This window comes from Petaurus breviceps, unplaced genomic scaffold (genome assembly GCF_028583685.1).
Source record: "Petaurus breviceps papuanus isolate PSGF00001 unplaced genomic scaffold, PetGlider_PUasm1.0 189, whole genome shotgun sequence".
Taxonomy (NCBI): Eukaryota; Metazoa; Chordata; class Mammalia; order Diprotodontia; family Petauridae; genus Petaurus; species Petaurus breviceps.
The window spans coordinates 28,626,065-28,640,190 of NW_027185809.1; the positions used below are offsets into that span (position 1 = coordinate 28,626,065).

General features: G+C 38.4%; 1 protein-coding gene across 2 annotated transcripts in view; it reads right to left on the reverse strand.

Moving 5' to 3' along the window:
* Positions 1-14,126, reverse strand: part of DPF3 (double PHD fingers 3) — a 429,392-nt gene that overhangs the window by 261,731 nt on the left and 153,535 nt on the right. For both annotated transcript variants that reach the window (XM_069092092.1, XM_069092091.1), the window contains exon 2: positions 7,482-7,642. In XM_069092092.1, the coding sequence (XP_068948193.1) occupies positions 7,482-7,642 (161 nt within the window). The remainder of the gene's footprint in view (positions 1-7,481; positions 7,643-14,126) is intronic.

Consider the following 14,126-nt stretch of genomic DNA (forward strand, 5'->3'; position numbering starts at 1 on the left):
GGAAGGGAGGGCAGGCTGGGGGGGAGGGAAGTTGGAAGCCCCCACTTTTGAAAAGGGACAGGATCAAAGTAGAGACTAGAACAAGTGGGAGGTGGGATAGGAGGGAGGGAAATATAGTCAGTCTTTTACAATATATCTACTATGTTGTTGTTTTGCATTAGCCACACATGTACAACCTATACTGAACTGCTTATCTTCCCAGTAAGGGTGGGTAACAAGGGAGGAAAGGAATGAATCTGGAATTCAAAGTTTTAAAATCAAATACTCAAATATATATATATATATACTATTATTAATACTATTTTACATGTAATTGGGAAATAAGATATACAGGCACTGGGGCATAGAGATCCACTGGAAAAGTCGAAAGGGGTATGGGAGAAAATATGGGGGAGAGCAGATTGGAGGAGGGGATATCCTGTGGGCCTGCTATTCTGGGGTGGTGGGTAGGGGAAAAACGGGGAGAAAATTTGTAACTCAAAATCTGGCGGAAATGAATGATGTAAGTCAGAAGTTAATAAAGCATTTGAAAAAAAAAGTGCTATACTCCTTTCTATTCCCATTCAGTTTTCTTCAGAGGTCCATCATATCTAAGTTTTCTAAAATTCTATTCATCTCTTTGATTTCTTTCTTGTTTAATTTTGGTTAGATTTATTTAGTTCTGAGAGGGGAAAGTTAAGGCTCTTCACTACTTCAGTTTTACTGTCTTTTTCCTCCTATAACTCATTTAACTTTTCCTTCAAGAATATGGATTCTATACCATGGTGTATGTATGTTTGGCATTGATATCACTTCATTGTCCATGGTTCCTTTTAAAGCAAAATGTAGTTTCCCAAATTATCCCTTTTTATTTAGATTTGTCTTTGCTTTTCCTTTTTCTGATATCATTATTACTTTTTTAGTTCAGTTAAAGCATAATAGATTCTGCCCCAGTCCCTTATTTTTACTCTTAATGTGTCTCTCTACTTCAAGTGTGTTTCTTCTAAACAACATATTGTCACTGATTTTTTAATCCATTCTGCTATCCATGTCCCTTTATTAGTGAGTTCATCCCATTCACATTCACAGTTATGATTACCAATTGTTTATTTCCTTCTATTTATCCTTTTCCGTATCTCTTTTTAACCTGTCCCTCCTCAAAAGTCTGTTTTGGTTCTGATCACTACTTCCCTTAATCTGCCCTCCTTTCTATTAGCCCCCATTCTTTTATCTTCTTTCCCTCCTACTTCCCTATAGGGTAAGATAGTTTTCTACACCCAACTAAGTATAGATGTCTCTTTGAGCCAATTCCAATTAGAGTAAGGTTCAAGCACTGTCCACCACCCCCCTTCTTCTCCTCTACTTTGCACTTATTTTATGTGAGATAATTTTCCCCATTCTACCTCTCCCTTCCCCTTTCTCCCAATGGGTCCCTCTTTCTCACCCCTTAATTTTATTTTTGTGACATCATCCCATCATAGTCACCTCATACCCATGTCTTCTGTCTTTGTATACTCCTTCTAACTGCCCTAATAATGATGAAGTTCTTAGAGTTACAAGTATCATCTTCACACATTGAAATGTAAACAGTTTAACTTTATTGAATTCCTTACAATTTCTCTTTCCTGCTTATCTTTTTATGCTTCTCTTGAGTCTTATATTTGAAAGTCAGATTTTTCTATTCAACTCTGGTCTTTTCATCAGGAATGCTTGAAGTTCCTCTACTTCATTAATTATCCATTTTTCCCCCTGAAGTTTTGCTAGGTAGGTTATTCTTGTTTGTAATCCTAGTTCCTTTGCCTTCCAGAATATCATATGACAAGTCCTCTGACACTTCAATGTAAAAGCTGCTAAATTATATGTTATCCTAACCATGACTTCATGATATTTTAATTATTTCTTTCTGGCTGCTCACAATAGTTCCTCCTTGACCTGGACTTTGGCTATAATTTTCCTGGGAGTTTTCATTTTGGTATCTGTTTTAGGAAATAATCTGTGAGTTCTTTCATTTTCTATTTTGTCCCCTGATTCTAGTATATCAGGACAGTTTCTCTTGATATTTTCTTGAAATATGATGTCTAGGCTCTTTTTTTTAGTCATTCATGGTTTTCAGGAAGTTCAAAAATTTTTACGTTATCTCTGCTGATCTATTTTCCAGGTCAGTTGTTTTTCTGATGATATTTTTCACATTTTCTTCTATTTTTTTCATTCTTTAATTTTTTATTTCTTAATGTATATTGGAGCCCTTAGCTTCCACTTGCCCAATTCTAATTCTTCAGAAATTATTTTTTTCAGTGAGCTTCTGTACCTCTTCTTTTCATTTGGCCAATTCTACTTTTTTAAGGAGTACTCTTCAGTGAATTTTTGTACATCTTTTTTTCCATTTAGCTAATTATACTTCTTAAGGAATTGTTCTCTTTGTTAGACTTCATCTTTTTTCCATTTGACCAATTCTGCTTTTTAAGGAATTCTTCTTAGTGGATTTTTGTACCTCTTTTACAATTTGATCACTTCTGTTTTTTAAGATGTTATGTTCTTCAGGGCTTTTTTCCTTCTTCTTTTACCAAGCTGTTGACTCTCTTTTCATAATTTTCTTGCATCACTTTCATTTCCTTTCCCAATTTTTCCTCTACCTCTCATTTAATTTTTAAAATCCTTTTTGAACTCTTCCAATAATTCTTTTTAGACTTGTGGCCAATTCATATTTTATTTGAAGTTTTGCACGTAGCTGTTTTGACTTCATTGTCTTCTTCTGAGTTTGTGTCTTGAGCTTCCCTGTCACCATAGTAACTTTCTATGGTCAAGTTCTTTCTTTGTTGTTTGTTCCTTTTTTCCAGCCTATTTCTTGACTTTTAACTTTATGTTAAAGTAGGGCTTTGCTCCCAGTTTAAACTTTTTAGTGCTGCTGTCTTTAGAGCTAGTTCTGGGGGGGGAGGGAGTGTCTGTAAGTTTTCAATTCTTCCAAGACAGTATGATCTAAGGAGAGGTGTGGCCACTGCTCTCCTTGGACTATGCTCAAGTCTGCAAATTACCACAAGCACTCTTCTCCACCTTGGCACTGTAACCAATGTTCCTGCCCCCCTGCTGCAACTGGAAGTGTTATTGCTCCTTATGTCCCTAGAAACATGACTCAGGCCTCTGCTCTCCTGCAGCCACAATCACTAGTGCTCCTATCTGCCTTGGACATAAAACCAGGGCCCCTGCTCCCTTGGAGAATTCTTCTTCACCCTGGAACTGTGCCCAGGGCCCCTGCTCCCCTGTGACCACAAGCGCTAGTGTGCCAGTGCTCCTCTGTGACCCATAACTGTATGTGGGCAATGCAACAGGGTCCTACACACAGTGCCAGCAAAGGGTTCCCTCTAATCTCTTTCTGAGCAGTTGTCCAACCCCCTTACTATCTGTGGGCTAAGAGCTCTGAAAGCTGCTTTGGCTACTACTGCTGCTGATGCTAATGCTGATGCAGCCACCTCTAGAACCTGCTGCTGGATTACCTATGCTGTACTGTGCTCCAGGCCCAACCACCACCCCAGCAAGACAGAGCTTTCCTGCTGACTTCCTAAATTGTCTTGGGCTAGAAAATTGTTTCATCTTGACCTTTTGTTGCTTTTGCTCCAGAATTCAATTTGAGGCATTATTTTAAAGTTGTTTGTAGGAAGAGTTCAGGTGAGTTCCTGCCTTTATTATGCCATCTTGGCTGTATTCTTCTATCCTATTTCTGTTAAGAGCAACTACCATTCTTCCATCCACCCAGATTTACAACCTAAAAATGGAAGCTTCGTTTTCAGTCTTTCCCTGTATCCTCTCAGTTTCCAAGTCTCATCAAGTCTACCTCAGTGTCCCTCCTCTTCACACCTAGATTCACTGTCTTTTAATTCAGACCCTCATCAGCTCTTGCCTGTACAATCATAATGGCTTCCGATTGATCTCCCTGCCTCCAGGCTCTCCTGTTTCCCATCCATCCTCCGCACAACTGTCTGTGAACACATATCCCACTCCAGTAGAATGTAAGATCTTTGAGAGCAGGGATTATCTCACTTTTGTATTTATATCCTCAGCAGAAAATACAGTATCTTAGATGCTTTTTAATTGATAGACTGATTCATAGTAATCTGTCTAAATGTCACCTTTGATCTTATCACATCCTGCCTTCTATCAAAACATTCTTCACTTCCCCTATTAGATTATAAGCTCCTTGAGGGTGGAAACTATGATTCATTCTACTTTTTTGTCTGCATAGTCTTGCACATAGTAGGTCATCATCACAATCAATAAACATCTATTAAGTGCCTCCTATGTGCTTGCACTGGGCTAAGTACTGGTGATACAAAAAAGAAGCAAAAGACAGAAATCTGGTAGTTCAATAGATTCGTGTTGAATGAAATTCCACAGTATGTAGTTTACTGCTATATGTGCCAAGAATGTCACTGCTGAGGATTTCTGATCCCAGACATTAGCCCGCCGACTCTTCCCACCTCCAGAACTCTTCATGCACTGATTCACCAGACCTCACTTCACTCAAAGCCTTGCACTGGTTATGTTTCTAATGCATGGTTTGGCCATTCCTCACAGCTTATCAAAGCAATGACAGACCCAAGATACAAAGCATTGACTTGGGAAGAACATGGTTGTCCGCGATCAGAGTGGCCATAGAAGAGCCTCCCAACAAAACTAACATTCAAGGGGGACTGTTCATGGCCACTTCTTTGTTTTCTGTGACAGACCCAAGCATGGTTATGAAGGAGAAATGTATATCCCTGTGAAGCTTAAATTATTATCACAAAAATACTTTAAAACTCAAATGGATCTATTATGGCACATAATCAACATATGAATAATAACTCACATTTAGATAAAAGTGCCTTAAGGTTTACTCTATGCTTTCCTCACAATAGACCTAAAATTTAATGGAGAAGAAGGAAACAATTAGGATCTGCTTCCTAAGGCTTCTTTTTTTTTTTTTTAAGCAATCGGGGTTAAGTAACTTGCTCAAGGTTACACGGCCAGTTATTTCTGGGTGTGGTGCTAAGTATCTGAGCCCAGATTTGATCCCCAGGTCATCCCGACACTGGAGCCAGTACTCTTACTCACTGAGCCACCTGGCCACCCCTAAGCAATTGGGGTTAAGTAACTTGCTCAAGGTTACATGGCCAGGTGTTTCTGGGTGGGTGCTAAGTGTCTCGGCCCAGGATTCAATCCCCAGGTCATCCTGACACTGGAGCCAGTGCTCTTACTCGCTGTGCTACCTGGCCACCCCTTCCTAAGGCTTCTTAAGGGAAGTCCCCTACCTATGATGTAACAGAGTGTACAAAACTGATTTGACTTCTTAAGATTGACAATAATGATGATGATAATAATAATATGATCTCAAAATCCCAGATTTGAGAGTTACCTCAGAGTCTGTTTCTTACCCAAAGCATAAATTCCATTTATAATATTCATTACTACTTGCCATATAACCTCCAACTGAAAATTTCCTGAGACAGGGAACCTAACACCTCCATCTTTGTATAGCTTTGCTAGGAAGTTTTCCCTAATTGAAATTTGCTTTCCTCAGCTTTCCACTCTTTGGTTCTAATTCGGCGAAGCAGAATGTCTATTCCCTCTTCCACAAATATTTGAAGACTATTATGTTTCCCCTAAGTTTTCATTCCTCTCAAGGGTGCACTCCTGATGCTTCCAAGCTTTCTCTACAATGCCATAGAAACCTCTTCACCTTGGAAGCTCTTAACCTATGGACTTCTCCCCTTGGAAATACTCTCTGCCCCTGTGGCCTCTCCCTATGATTGTCTGGTTCCTCCCATAACCCTCTATTTTAACAAGGAGATTCAAGTCAGCCATGTTTTCATTCCTCTTTAGGCTTTACTCCTGACTCTTCCAGATTTTAGCTACCATTCTCCCTCCCCCCACCACACACATACATACACACACACACACACACACACACACACACACACACACACTAAGTACCTTCATTCCCTCCCCCTTCCCCACTTTTCAGCTTACTTTTATTTGTTGTCTTCCCTCAATAGGGTGTAAGCTCTTTGAGGGCAGGGACTGTCTTTCTGCTTGTATTTGTATTCTCAGCATTTAGCACAGTGTCTGGCACATAGTCAACACTTAATAAATGCTTGTTGACTTGGCTAAGCTTTCTCTTTTTCTGGCCAAATATTGCCCTATCCTCCCATTGATCCTTATGGGCCTTAGTTTTGAATACACCACAACATCCTGTTCACCCTCCCTTCAATACAACCCAGGTCATCAATGTTCCTTCTAAAATGTGGTATCCAAAACGGAACATAATATTCCAGATGCGTTCTCACAAAGAAATGGTATATTTGGAAACTGTCTTTTAATCAATTAATTCAGGCAAAGGATTCAATTAAAGGCCGTGTAGTTTAGCAGACACTGGCCTTGGAGTCAGAAAGACCTGATTTCAAGGCTTGTCTCTGAGACATATTATCTATATAATCTTAGGAAAATCCTTTAGTTTCTCTCAGCCTCAATTTCCCCATCTGTAAAATAGGGATAATAAGCACCTACCTCATAGAATTATTGGAGGAGCAAAGGAGATAATGTAAGTTATTTGCCTTGCAATTTTTAAATAACTATGTAACAGCTAGCTATTATGCTACTATTAATATTGTTGATGCTTATTATATTCTGTAATAATTATTATTGTTAGAAGTTTAGCAACAAGCACTGATCTCCATTGATGAGAGAATTTCCTCACTGGAATACCTCTATGCCAATTAAAATATAGGTCTATACAAAAAAAAAGATGGGGGGGGTGGTGTCAATTGAATTCAATAGGCATTTACTGAAATGCTCTTATGTGTCCATAGTGTATTAGACAATGGCACCACCCCTACCCTCATGGACTTTATATTCTACCACTGGAAAACAGCAAGTATACAGATAAATATGTACAAAATGTAGACAGAGTAAATTACAAAGTAATTTAAAGGGGCAAACAACAGCTAGAATCATCAAGAAGAAAAATTGGGCTTTTTTTGGCTTCCACATTGCATAAGTCTATTTCACATGATTTGTTTTCCAGCCTTCCTTCCCCATTTTGTATTTAGGCAGTAAAATTTTACATTTATATAGCTTAGATTTTTATAGCCCTATTATTTCTACAAAGGATATGTTCTCATTATATACTATGAACCCTGTGAGGTGACTAGGGCAAATATCATTGTTTCCATTAGAGAAACTGAGGCTCAGAAAAATCTAATTGGCATCCAAGGCCATACAACTAGTAAGGAGTGAAACCACAACTTGAACTCTACTCTCGAATTCAAATCAAGAGATTTCAATTATATCACAGCTTTCTGTGCTGCTGTACCTCAAGTCTATATGTCTATGGGAACATATCATGCATGCACACACACATACTTTAAGTCACATTGTCCTTAGTTGCTTTTTTTCCTGTATAGATCAAGCAATTGCATATGCTTGCACACACAAATGTCTATGTCCATCTCACAGCCCACACTGCCCACCTGGTCCCCGATGCCTCTTTTCCATCCAGATATAGCAGTTGTTCTGAGCAACGCCAGTCTGGGAGTCAAGGAAGGGGAGTCGCACACTGCGCTCTGCACACAGCCTTGAGTTGTAGCTACGGCAATGTTCAATCGCTTCCTTGTAGAACTGGTCCCCAAGCCTGCCAAGAGGAAGAGAGCAGAAACATCAGACTTAACATTTCTTCACACACACACACACACACACACACACACACACACACACACACACACACACACCATATTTTTTCTGAAGAGTTCAAAGTAAATATGATCTCATCCATCTTTAACACACCCCTAGAAATAGGTAAGAGAAAGCTATCATTTCCTAGTTATAAAAAAAAGGTAATACCAATGAACCAAGAGCTATTTGGTATCAGAGTTAGCCTAAGCAGGTTCTCACAAGCAATAGAGTTCCAGATCTGTATTCAGGAAGATTTGAGTTCAAATGTACCCTTGGAGACCTACTAGAAGTGCGACGCTGGGTAAGCAACCTCACTTCTGTCTGTCTCAAGCATATGAGATAACATGTGTAAAATGCTTTGTAAACTTCAAAGCAACATATGAATGCTAGCTATTATTATTACTTTACAAAGCACTTTTACATTCATGTAGAAAGGGTATGTGTTATTATCCCCATTTTATAGATTAGGAAATTGAGACACACAGAATCCACCTAACTAGATAGATATCATTGTAAAGTGCTTTGAAAAAAACTTTAAAGTATTATATAAATACTATTGTATTTTATTATTATCGTTTTTTATTTTTGTTTTTATTATTATTATCATTTTTGTTGTTATTATTGTTATCATTTTTACTCTAAAATTCACCAGGTAACTTAAAAACCCCTCTAACAATGAGAGTAGGATGCTGAGAATCAGCTGCCTTTAATAAAGATTGGTGCATTTTAGGGGAGACAACCAGCTGTGCTTCAAATTCTTCATTAAAATGATAGTTGTAGCCAACCTGCTACATGGTTGGGAAATAAATCCATTCTAGACATCAGATCAGATTGTAGAGGCAATACTCCTCACATCATGCATTTATTCACTAGTGATGCAGGGTGCCCATGAGGCAGTGTGTCATAATCAAGTGAGGACTAGCCTTGGAATCAGATCTGGGTTCAATTCTGTCTCTGATATATCCTGCATCATAATGGGTAAGTTACTTAAACTCTCAATGCCCCCTGGAAAATCTCTCTAAAGACTGTTAATTACACATGAGTGCTAATATGCATTGGAGCAAGGGGTTTCCATATCAAGAGGTTTCCACTGAGTGAAATTCAGATCCTGACCCTGAGTACAAATCCTGAAAGATACTACCAGACTGAGAATGTTTTAAGTTATTGTTTAGTTGAATCTGAATCTTCATGATCCCATATAGTCTTTTCTTCTTTTTTTTTTTTGTAGGGGCAATTGGGGTTAAGTGACTTGCCCAAGGTCACATGGCTAATTTTTTTGTGTTACGTGTCAGAGGCTGAATTTGAACTCAGGTCCTCCTGACTCCAGGGCCAGTGCTCTATTCACTGAGCCACCTAGTTGCCCTCCATATGGTCTTTTCTTGGCCAAGATACTAGAGCAGTTTGTCATCTCCTTCTCTAGCTCATTTTACAGATGAGGCAAATGGGGGTTAAGTGACTTACCCAGCGTCATACAACTAGTAAGTATCTGGGGCTGGATTTGAACTCAGGTCTTCCTGATTCTCCCTGCCACTCTATTCACTGCACTGCCTTGTACTAACTCCATAACAGACTAAAAGACCATGAGCCCAAGACCCAACTAAAAAAGTTTAGTTCATCAACACAGCCAGGAGGTTGGCCAAAGATGTTTTTTTCAGTCATAGAAACTCTAAGGCATAGAGAGTTTAGGATCTTTGTAAAATAAAAATCCAACAAATCTCTTAAAATGATATATTTGCAGAAAAATGACCGTGATAAAATGCTAACGATACTTTTTAATATTTCTAACAAATCTATATGCAAAATATCACCTCTGAGGTTTTTGACAAGAAAAAAGAGGTCTGGTAAAATGTGGCAAATTTCAGATTCCTGAGTGTGAGCTTCCCTTCAGCCAATGTAAATGTTACTAATTCAGAGAAATTGTAGTTTTCTTTATCACAACTTACTTGACAAGTCACATTCCAGAAACCAAAAGAACATTATTTGTACAGTGATCAGAGGTAAAATATGAAAATGACCTTGAAGACAAAATACATAGTAACCATAACCAACTTTGTACATGGGGAGTGTGTAAAGAAGGAGAAGCCAGTGAAGAGAGAAAAGTGAAGATACAAATATAACTGCTTAACTATTCACCATTTAAAACATTCCTTTAAGCAGCGAGAGGGAGAGACCAGTTCAAAATGAAACCACATAATAAATGAAGCTTTGTTTTTCTTGTATGTGAATATGAGAATAAGAAAATGGGAGAATATGAAAAGTTTAAGGTAACAGTTCTAAAAAAAAGAAATATTTCAATAAAGGAAGAAAATGCAATTTAAAAAGGTTTTATGCTATTTTTAAAGGCAGCAGCATTATGGCATAGTGAATAGTGGACTTATGCTAGAGTCAGGAAAACCAGAATTCAAGTCCTGCCTGGCTATGGAAACATGGACAAGTCACTTAATTTCTCAATTCTCCCAGGCATCTTTGAGACTAAAGTTAACTAAAGTTAATAATCTGTATTAGTTGAAAAAGAAAAAAGAAAAAGTTTCTACAATAGGAGATTTCCATATAGACAAAATCATAAATCCAGAACCTCACCTCCCAAAAAGAAGTATTAAAAAAAACTATCTTCCTAGTGAACCTGAAGCAAACCCCTCACTTTAAGAAGACTCATTAACCCTTTCACACTTCTACGGTACCATTCATAAGTTACCTGCTATACTGCCCAAGACAAATCCTCCCAAAGAGTTAATTAATGCATGTGAGTTTTGGCTTCCTTCTCTCCTTTTCATTTAATATTCTCAGAATCACAAGGAAACATACATACATGTATGAAATTGTAATACTAGCTCCCAACCAAAGTGTAATCAAATTAAAGCAAACACACATCACACACAGCTGGTGAGGAACAGAGGGGGGAAAATGAGAGCTTATTAAAATGCTATAAAATGAAATGGCACGTAATCTGGTATAATCAAAGTTAGTAACAAGGAAGAGAAGATTTACAAGAGACTAAGAACTAAATTTTCCACAAATGTTTAAGTCTGCACCGCGCTTGCTAAAATTGCTCCTCACCCAAAATTCAGGACCCTCGTAGTACAACTGAGAACTTTTACAGGAGCCATGGTATATGGAAGATGAAAACACGCTGGCCTAGATTTCCTTGGCACTAAACTGCCTTGTCCCAACGAATTGCAAGCATTACCAGCTACATCACAACAAGAAATGAAAAGAAGATACTACGTCCAGTTGTCCAGGAACAGTAATCTAAATTCTTTTGGAAGCTTGCCAAAACGATATTAACTATTTAATTATAGTGAGTAAGCTTGGCCCCAGAGTAGAAATGAGACAATGTACCTTCCTCCTTTCTTTGCAGAGGTGTAGAACTATGGGTATAGAACATTGTATTCACTGTTGATGCATTGATTGGTTTTGCTGAATTGCTTTTTTCTTCTTTTTTTAATCTTTATTACAAGGGATGGCTCTCTGAGTGTCACAGGTGAAATCTGAAATAACTAAGGAAACAAAGGTTTGAGCTTTTGAGCACACTGATTTATTTAGCAATTCATTGCAATCGCCTCCTCAGCTTGGCACGGAGCACCAACTGCAAGGGGAGACATCTTTATGCGTGAAAAGGAAACAATTAATAGGATATAAACCAGGATGCAAGATTAGGTAACCTGATTTCTAATTGGAGGAAAGATGATGGATTTTCCAAGTTGGAAAGGGGAAAGAGTGAGTTGGGAGAGGGCAAGTCAGTTTTGAGGTCTTTCCTTTCCCAGAATTGGGAGATGCTGATTAATTGCATCTGTCTTCATATTATGAAACAATAGATGGCTTATACCATCATTTGCCCATGAATGATTTGCAGAAAAACAACAAAATGGAAGATATTGTATGTGGCAGCACAAGAAGGAGTTGGGATTCATGAGATGGCATCCTGTTGGTTCTCTCAATCAATCCTCACACTAAACCAACTCCATTCTGGCTTTGGTTTTTGGTGGTTTTTTTGGCTTTTTGGAGGGCAATTGGGGTTAAGTGACCTGCCCAAAGTCACACAGCTAGTAAGGGTGTCAAGTGTCTGAGACCAACTCCATTTTGTAACCAGCCTTCACTCTGTTTTGTCAGGGTAGGGGCAAAGGAAGAAAGATATTCAGAAACAAAAGTGATATTTTCAAAAAGATCAATAAAAATAAAAGAAAAGTAAGTTAGCTCACAATTGAACATGTGAGGCAACAGAAAGGACACTGGTCTTAGGATCATGAGATCTGGGTTTGAATCTTACCTCAGACACTAGCAGTTGATTCTCACCAAGTCACTTAAACTCTGAGCCTCGGTTTCCTTATCTGTAAAATGGGGGTGATGACATTTGCACTACCTATCCCCAAAGAATTATTGTGAGGAATGTACTTTGTAAACCTTAAATTGCTACAGAAATATAAGCTACCTACAGAAATATTAGAGATAAAATAGAAAGGGCACTGGATTCAAAGTTAGAAAACCAGGATTTTAGCCTTGGTTACTTACCTTAAAGGTAAGTGACTTATCTTTCAGGATCTGTTTCCTCATCTCTGTAATATGAGTGAGATGAACTAGTTAATCTCAAAAGATCTTTCTAAATTTTAATCTATGTTCCTCTGATTAGATGATTTTGCCTTTTGGGGGAGGGAATGGAGGTGGGGGAGGGGAAGGAATGAAGGAAGATTTCCAGTAAGCATTTCTCTGCAATATTGATAACGCACTTCCAAAGAACAATCCAAAAGCAGAGGAAGCAGAAAATGAATTTGCTTAAAGTGAAAAATAAAATTGTAAAGTGCTTATAGGTTATGAATTTGATCTTGACTAAACATAACTCCCTTATCTTACACTTGGGGAATTCAAAGCCTGAAGAGATTTAGTGACTTTTTTAAGGTCTCACAGGCTACTTGATAGCATAGCCAAGATCAAGTCAACAGCACTTATTAAGCACCTACTATGTGCCAAAAGGGCAGCTAGGTGGTGCAGTGAATGGATAAAGCACTGGGCTTGAAATCAGAAAGACTCTGGGGAAGCTAGGTGACAGAGTGAATAGAGCATCAGCCCTGGAGTCAGGAGAACCTGAGTTCAAATCTGGCCTCAGACACTTAATACTTACTAGCCATGTGACCTTGGGCAAGTCACTTAATCCCAATTGCCCTGCCCTTCCCCCTCCAAAAAAGCAAAAACAAAAAACAACCGAAATCAGGAAGACTTATCTTCCTGGGTTCAAATCCAGTCTCAGATACTTACTAGCTAGGTGACCCTGGGCAAGTCATTTGCCTCAGTTTCTTCATCCATTAAATGAGCTAGAAAAGGAAATGACAAACCACTCCAGCATCTCTGCCAAGAAAACCCTAAATGGGGTAACAAAGAATTGGACACAAGTAAAATGACTCAACAGCAACATGCCACACGCTGTTCTAAGAGTTGAAGATTCAAAGAAAGACAAAACGGTCCTTGGCCGTAAGGAAATCATAGTCTAATGGGGAAGACAACATGCAAGCAACTCAAGAAACTATGTATCCAGCATAAATTGGAGATAATTCCAGGGAGAAGGCTCTAGAATTGAAGGGGATCGGGAAAGGCTTCTTGCAGAAGACAGGACTTTATCTGAGACTTGAAGGCAGAGATGAGGAGGTGGAGGATGCCAGGCATGGGATATAGGCAGGAAAAATGCCCAGTCAGAAGATAGGGCATTTTGCGCAAGGAATAGGAAGCCAGTGGCATTGAAGAGTTAATCTCAGGGAGAAAGGTGTAAGAAGATTGGAAACATAGGAAGGGAGGTTATGAAGGGCTTTAAAAGTCAAACAAAGGATTTTATATTTGATGATAGAAGTAATGGAGAGCCCTTGAAGTTTATTAAATAGGGGGGGTGACATGGTCAGCTCTGTACTTTAGGAAGATCTCTTTGATAGCTGAGTAGAGGATGGACTGATTTGCAGTGCAATGTTGTTTCCAGCACACTCTAGCACCACAAATTATATAGCTCAGTGTTCATTACAATAAATAGAATGAAAAAGTCATACAAAATATCATTTCTAGTGAAAAATTATTGGACTTTTAAATGTTGTTGTTCAGTCATGTCTGACTCTTTGCGATACTATTAGGGATTTTCTTGGCAAAGATATCAGAATGGTTTGCTATTTCCTTCTCCAGCTCATTTTACAGATGAGGAAACTGAGACAAACAGTGACTTACCCAGGGTGACACAGCTAATAAATGTCTGAGGCCAGATTTGACCTCAAGAAGATGAATCTTCCTGACTCCAGGTCCAGTGTTCTATCCTCTGTACCACCTAACTATCCAAGGGTTTTAAGTACTTTTCATTTTAATGACACACAATATTATTAGTAACAAATGTGACAAATGGGAAAAAATGTATTTTTCAATGTTGCCTTTATATGAATAATACAACAAGTAAATAAATAGTAAAGATTTTCTAC